This window comes from Cannabis sativa, chromosome 1 (assembly GCF_029168945.1).
Source record: "Cannabis sativa cultivar Pink pepper isolate KNU-18-1 chromosome 1, ASM2916894v1, whole genome shotgun sequence".
Taxonomy (NCBI): Eukaryota; Viridiplantae; Streptophyta; class Magnoliopsida; order Rosales; family Cannabaceae; genus Cannabis; species Cannabis sativa.
In genome coordinates this window covers 20,690,632-20,698,560 of record NC_083601.1, presented here as the reverse complement: position 1 = coordinate 20,698,560, position 7,929 = coordinate 20,690,632, and the positions used below count along the sequence as shown (strand labels likewise).

Sequence of the window (7,929 nt, the reverse complement as noted above, 5' to 3'; positions counted from 1 at the left end):
ATTGTCAACCTGTGGCGCTTCTAATCACAATATTGAAAAATTATCCCGAGCATTTTATTCATCTCCATCCAAAATGAAGAATCAAGTGCTTTCAAGAAAGAAACAGATCAACTTGAAGGCCAAAACGGGGACCTAACGCCCATGTTGACACTTTGTCAACCTGGACCATTTCCAACAACGATTCAGAAGAAGTTTTTTGGGCATATTCTATATTTTCATTAACATTTAAGATTTGGGTGCTTTAGGGGAACAAACAAAGTAATCTAGGAGCCAGAACTGGGACCAGCGCCCAAGTTGACCTAGGTGTTGGGCCCAACGCCCAGACCTAGGCCATTTTCAATCACTTTTTCCGAGAAGTCTTTCGAGGATATTCTTTGTTTTGGCAAATAACTGAGATACGAGTATTTTCAGAAATCAAACGGAACCATCCGGTGGCAATATAAGTTAGATTTCAAAATCTAGCTCTTTCTCTACAACTCTAACTGCACTACGAGTGGAAAAATGGGTCAAAAATAGGTCAACATAAATACAATACAAATTTTTACTAATCAGGTTAGGGTTGAGAGAAACATAAACATGCATATATACATGCCTGAGAGAAACATAAACATGCATATATGCATGCCATCATGTTTTGCAACCCCTAACTAATACCAACTTGTCAAATTTTTCCACAAGGATTTTGTCACACTCAAGTTTTGGGTAGAATGAATCACTATTTACTTAGTTGAAATAATTTTATATTTTTTAAAGAAATTTTTTATTAAAGAGTCCATATTTAAATCAAATATTACTCTTTCAAAAAAAACCAAATATTATTTCTTGACATATATTTTTTTAAAATAAAAAAAATTCTGCAGGCTATGGCACTCTCCGGCACCCTATCTCTATCATTAATTATATCATTTTCTAGAAGAAAAAACCAAATAATTTTAAATATATATATTTTTAAAAAAAATCCTCAAAAAAAAAGAAAAGAAAAAAAATATCTATCTTACTTTTTATGTTAAATAATTTATAATTTAAATGGTATGAAAAAAATATTTCTTAAAGCAATTATTTTAATTTTCAAAAGAGGCGAAATTACTATCTTACTAATAATAGAACCGCTAATACAATTTTGAGTCACGATTCACATGTAAAATACTATGGCATGCAAATATAGGAAGAAGAAGAGAATTGAAAAAGGTATTATTAGGATTCATCAATCAATTTGAATTATTATTATTCTTCGTCTGAAAATCCTCCAATAAGCATCTTTTTCTTTCTTTCAAAACAAAATTGAACATCTGGTTTTGCTCAATTTGATATTTTTACAGCTGTGACCTACCAAAAAAAAAACGTAATTTTTATAGAATGTTATAATCATTTCATTTCCGTACAATATTAATTGGTATAGTATTGTTTGGCACCTTAAAATACCTAATAGCGATACTCATTATTGGAAAAATATTATTCAAATTCTCATTTTTCATGTCTAGATATTTTTTTTCTACAATTCTATTCTAAGTAAGGCCAAAAGGAGTAGATTTTAAATATTCTCCTCACTCATAATACATAGAAATACATATAATTAAATTTTATATTTATTATTAAAAATTAATGTTTTTGTAATTAATATTTTATTTTATGCCTATTATTTTTAATTGTTAATTTTTCCATTTCAAATCAATATTCAATGGTTTTTAAAAATAAAAAAAAAAATCAATATTCAACAATAAAAAATTATACTTTTCATGTTCAACCAAATAATATAACTTCTACAAAAAATTAATTTAAAAATTTCTACATACACAACTAAATATAGTTTACAAATTTATGAACAACTATATATATTTTATTTTTTTGCATTAACTAGATTTTTTTTTTTTAGAAAAAAACAAGGATTTGTTTCTTAAAAAATGAGACTCTTGTAATGAGTAGAAAACTAAATTCACTAATTTTATTTTTGTTCTCAAATTTTGGTAGCACATAGCACGTGAACATTTATTGTTATAAAATTAAAAGTAAAATTAAGTTTTCAAAATAAGTATTGGAACTAGTCTCTTATTTTTGGCATGGTATCGTTATCCACTAGCATAACTAATTTTATTATGTTTTTCTTTTTTCAACAAAATAATAACAATAATATCAATAATAAAACTTTCTTAAACTTCAATGTATTTAAGTTAGAGTGGATTCACATACAATTCAATTATAAAAATAAATAAAAAATCTTAACACAAAAAAAATCTAACAAACATAAATTACTCAGGATTCAATTATAATGAAAACTTTTATTGAATATCTATCCCATGAGGAACATTTTCATTTGGAAAACAAACAAGCTAATTAAGTGGGTAGTTGCTGGTAAATGGGCTATGCCAATACAATTGAAGAGTGAAAATTAAACGTTATAATGTCTATAACTTGTGTGTGTTGATCATGATTGAGTGTTCTAAATAACAAGACTAGTTCCATTGATTAGATTTATTCCAAAGAGAAGAAAATATAAGGTACTGTAGGCTGGGCCTAATCATCCAACAATGAAGCTGGCAAATTGGGTAGCGGCGGCAGCAATTGAGATTTGGTGCGTTTCGGGACGAACTTCCTCATCCAAACGTGCTTCCCATTAATGGTAAACTTGGCTTTATTATGTCCATCGAGTATGACATCAATGGTGGCAGCCGAGTAAAACACAATCCGAGCAAACAGAGACTGCTCAGTAGGCTGAACTTCTTGCATATGCAGTGACTCAATGCAATCCCCATAAGTCCTTGTGAAAAACTCCCTTACTTCCCACTCATAAACATGGTATCCTTTAGAAAAAGTCACGAACATGGTTCGATCATCTGGGGGTACTACTACTGCTGGTACTGAGGACGAGGACGAGGATGAGGATGATAATGATGACCCATTTAGCTCAGTGGTACCACCACTACTGCCACTGCTGCTACCGCCGCCGAAGTGTAGCCCAGCACGACGAAAATTGGAGTGAAACGACATGGTGGGCAGCACCATGTTATGGTTCTGACTACTTGTTTCGAGAAGTATTGCCTGGTGCATTAAGTCACTGAAAGCTCTATAACAGACGTCTTCTACGATGTTGGTGAACTCTTGAGCTGAGTTTTGGCGATTATTGGCCTTGAAGAATTGGAACGTGATGTCGTTTTTCATGAGGCATTGTATGAGTGGGGAGTCGTTGAGGCTGGTGATGTTGAGGTCGAGTGAGGCCAAAAGGTTATCGGGTGTGGTGAGAAGCGTGAAGCAAGTCACAGCCTCGTCAGCCAGCTCGTTTATGAGAAAATGGGGTAAGGTTAACATTCTTTTGATTATGCTGTGGAACCCCTTTTGCTCTAGCCATAGCCACAGACCCAACACTCGCATTGACTCGGCTGGGTCCCTAAAGAGGACGAACACCAAAAGACTGTACAGGTCACGGTCTATGGTGTGGAACCTCCTGAACTCCTCTTGGGACACAGGAACAGTGGGCATCCTATTAAAACAAAAAAACAAGAGAAAATGGGTGACTTTCAAAATCATAGAATATTCAAACAACCGAAGCAAAATCACAATAGTATTATATGTATGTATAGTAGTACTGAGTGAGCATGGACTAAGCAGAGACCACCTGTACATTTTATGGTTTTTGACCAATTGATAAAAGGTTATTTCTCGGAATCAATGGCTGATTCTCTGCAACCACATATATAATCTTGAGAGTGACCCAGAGAGAGACTACTCTTCTTGAGTCTTGTGTAGTAGAAGTACCAGATTCTATTACATATATATAGTCAAATTTTGCTTGGAGTCAAATTTTGCTTACTTAGTATGAGTTGGTGTAATAATGTTGTTTCTATCATTTTGTAATCTACTTTAGAATGGATTTGTTAGCTTTACAAATGTCATTAATGAATATTAATCCATTATGGTATTTATATAATAAATGTGTCTAAAATCCTTTTAAATTTCCATTTTCTTTTTATTTTTTAATTTTTGAATGGATTTTTATATTTCCTTTTTCTGATAATTTTATTTTGGCAATGAGAAAATAACTGAAGCAATGCTGACCTGTCAAAAAAGAAGGCCTCTCCTAATCTCCTCTATATACTCTTATCAAGAATCCTTTTCACAATACATTAATTCCATCAAACCTTGGCTTGCTATGAATAGAAAATCATTCCTTGAAGAGTTTCAGTCTTAATTGTTTGGTTTTTCAGTTTACATAATAGTACACTACATCCTCTGTTTCAATGGCTGACAATGGTGGAGTTTGTTTTTAAGATAGTTTGGTCCTCAGAAGAGAGATACATGATAACAAAAAGTAAAATGTAATAATAGTTTAGTAAAAATTATCAGTTTATAACTCGTTGATTTGTCTCTTTTATATTGTAATAAATGAAACGAGAGAAAAATAAAAGATAAAACAGCTTTGTGTTAAGTCTCTTTCTACGAGTTACGTCTACTCTGTGCATGAATGACACGTTCTTCGTGTGTATCTTTGAAAACTTTTCCCATTAATACGTAGTCAAAATAAAAAAGGTATTAAGGAAAAGGAAAAGGCAAAGACAGTACGAAGTAAGTAGACCATTGTTTTTCCTGTTATTGTTTTATGTTATTGTTTGCTATAAAATTGTTATGAGACAACACAAAATTGTATATTCCATTTTTCAACTTACATTATATCTCTAATACACAAGATTTATATAAAATACCTACGTATATATATTTATCTAAATGCTTCTTTTACAAGTCATAACAAATTGTCCAATGCATAAACCCGTTGACCAATCAATGATAATGATAAAAACTTAACGCATCTTAGCTTATATGTTGAATTAACTTTGTTACATATAATTCTGACAAACCAAAAAAATTAGCATATAATACTCGCATTTTCTTCAAATCCAACTAAAGATATACTTGACTATGTTTCAGATTATTTAATGTGAGTAACCGTTGTATATCAAAGAAATAACACAAGAAAATGCCTAATAATCCGAGAAATATATATATATACAAAGAGCAAAGAAAGTAACATTTAGTACTTGTAGTTATATCTGTAGAAGTATGAGCATTAATACATAACCTCTGAAGTGAGTAATAAATATTAAATCATAAAAAAGTACATAACTAAGTAGACTCTGATGAGTTAGAGCGTAATAATGAAGATCTTCAACACAAAAGACAATCTCCAAGCATGCCAAAAACTGAAATTTCAGATGAGTCTCGACCCTTTAATGTAATTATTCGTCATTGCCTCCACTAGAGATAGCCAAGCCTCTTAAGTTAGCTGTGGAAGCAGCAGCAGCGGCAGCAACAGACTGCAGATCCGACAAAGAGAAAGAGCGCCATGAAGATTTTCTTTGGGGAGGTGATGATGATTCATTTGTTGGTGATCGCTTAACATGTGGATGCAGAGGTGGATGCAATGGTGGACGACTGCAAGATGGCGAAGTTGAAATTGAGCTCGAGTCCTCGTTACTAATGTTGTTGCCTGAGCTATTCAAAGCTTCACCATGTAGGAACGAGCTTCGACTTGAGCTGGTTGTTCTCTTTGAAGTTCCACTTCGAAGGTCCTTCAATGAGTAGGTCCTGTTTTTGTCTAAGAGGCTAGAGCGAGCTATTAAATTCTTGCGCTTCCTGGTGTAGGGATTTTCTGGCTTTGCAAACTCTTTAATAGATGAGACAGATGTAGCATCTGATAAGCTTGTGAAGGACTTGGATTTGCCGTTGTAGAACTTGGATATGCCTCTCCTGAAATATAACAAAGATTGTTCGTTAAATCCATTAAATCAAATAAATTCATGCAACTAGTGAAACAGTTCATAAATGGGGTTTTCTGCCTTTAATTGCATGCATATTAATACGAATTAAAGAAAAAAAATGGTTTTCATGGATAAGGGGATCGTATTCGTGTTCCCTTTTATGTTGTTCACTCTTTAATTTCAACACTACTTCTCAGTTCAATTCATTAATTTGAAATTGAATATCTTATCAGTAAATAAAAAACTCAATACTCATCTCAAAGGACAAATTGGCAAGATAAGTACAATGGACAGCCGTAGTTGCCTGTACCAGTCCAAAAATAACAACAATATCTATTTTGAATCATCAAACATTGAAGAACAAAAGAGGTATACTATGCCCCCCATTTTTCTTACCAAAGGATTTTTTTCGAAATCTTTTAAAGCTGAACCGATTGGGAACTTCAAATCTTAATCTTAGTGTTCTGTCTTACCTAGTGCTCTGTTTGTCGTCTATAAGAAAATCCTAAAGATATGGAATATCACAGCTGCTCTCAATAACTCCATATTAAGAAACCTTAAAAGTCACAATGTTAGATTTGTCACTAGCTTATCTTTCTCATGCCTTGTTCCCTATTTTGAGCCATTTGGCCAGCTCTACATGCTCTTCTTGTTTGCTGGCAAAGTATAACAGATAGCAAAAATAAATTTGAACTCTTCTGATCATTAGAGATCAAAATGACCAAAGACAAAAAAACAAAAGTTCCAGTGAAGAAACCAAAAGAATCCAATGAAGTATAACCGAAAAGCAACACCTCTCTCTCTCTCTCTCTCTCTCTCTTGTTTGATTAGCCTTTCTCAATGTCAAGAAGATCAGTCACAACAAACAAGGCTCAAACGTTAATTAACACATAAATGTAGCCAAAGAAAAGCCTTAAACCCACTCATAAGAGTCTTAAAACTCCAAGTAAATTAAAGCCCATTTTGTAAAAAATAGATTTTATAAAAACATTTAGTAGGGAACCATAAAACGACCTTCTAAATTTACACTAACCGAACATATGAAAAATCAAAGTGGCTATTTTGGCAACTTTTACACTTTCTCATGTTGTTAATTTGGCAACTTCCCCATATTTAAAGCACTCCCAGATCAAATAAATATGATAAAGAGTTACCGAAGCTAAATTTCCAAACTCCCAAGGTCTAATTAGTTGAAAGTGAAACAACAATCAACTTAAACAAGAACAAAAATAGTAACCCAAAGGGTACTCAAAAAACTGAAGCAAGAGCCGAGAGAAGTAATCAAAAGGGTATCAAAAAGAAACATACTTGATGGGAAGAACTTCCTCAAGCCCCTCCATGGTGTCTAAGGGTCCTTTAAACGAGCTCTGAGCCTCATCATCGGCTGAATCTTCGCCGTTGGAAGACTCATCAGACACGTCGGAATTCCTCCCAAGAGAAGATGAGCTACAAGATTCCATATCCGGCTCTAATCGCCGATCCCCGGAGAAGTTTTTGGGGTCCGATGAGTCGTAGATCGAGAGACAGGGCATACCGTGGATGAATCTCGACCGTCGGATCGTGTCTCCTCTATTGCTCTGCAGAGCAAGCGACATGATTCAAAGTTGGAACACTGAATCAGAAGGAAGAGTCTGTTGAGTGTGTGTGTGTGAGAGAGATAGAAATTAGGGAAAAGAAAATCAGATAGAGATATAGAGAGGATTGAAGAGCACATGGGGGAGGCGATATTTACGCCATTGTTGTGATATTCTTTTGCTCAGGAGAGAAAGAAAGAAAGAAATACCTTTTTGTGGAGGATTGAATAATTTATATCTATAAGGATAATAAAAAAATATATTTATATTATATATAAAAAGGGAAGAGAGAGAATAAATAAGGTGAAATGAAACCTTATCCTGATTAGAATGAACCAGGTCTGAATTGAGACGATGCTCCATTGGAATGAGTAAAATAAATTATCTGCCTATTTATCCACTTATTTAATTTAAAATTATTTAAATAAAAATCTAGTGTTCTGAGATGTTGTAGAATGGAATACGATGTTTTAACTCTGTACAATGATGTGTTTGACTATATTGCTTTGACCCCCGTTCATCCTACCTATTTATATACTTGATTATCGTATCGCGTGAAACATAGCTAGTGACATGGGTCCCATCTCTGGCTTTCTCTATGTCCATTG

At 33.4% G+C, this 7,929-nt stretch overlaps 2 protein-coding genes across 2 annotated transcripts; both read right to left on the bottom strand.

Annotated features, from left to right (window-relative positions):
* Positions 1-2,189: 2,189 nt before the first annotated feature.
* LOC115704064 (uncharacterized) lies at positions 2,190-4,904 on the bottom strand. Its single transcript, XM_030631286.2, has 2 exons — positions 3,611-4,904; positions 2,190-3,475 (listed from the first exon to the last, which is right to left on the bottom strand). Exons 1-2 carry the CDS (start codon positions 3,616-3,618, stop codon positions 2,512-2,514), a joined length of 972 nt encoding a protein of 323 aa, XP_030487146.1. The 5' UTR covers positions 3,619-4,904; the 3' UTR covers positions 2,190-2,511.
* A 63-nt stretch (positions 4,905-4,967) lies between these two features.
* Positions 4,968-7,681, bottom strand: LOC115706258 (protein OXIDATIVE STRESS 3 LIKE 1). Its single transcript, XM_030633847.2, has 2 exons — positions 7,056-7,681; positions 4,968-5,736 (listed from the first exon to the last, which is right to left on the bottom strand). Exons 1-2 carry the CDS (start codon positions 7,340-7,342, stop codon positions 5,226-5,228), a joined length of 798 nt encoding a protein of 265 aa, XP_030489707.1. The 5' UTR covers positions 7,343-7,681; the 3' UTR covers positions 4,968-5,225.
* Between the last annotated feature and the right edge of the window lie 248 nt (positions 7,682-7,929).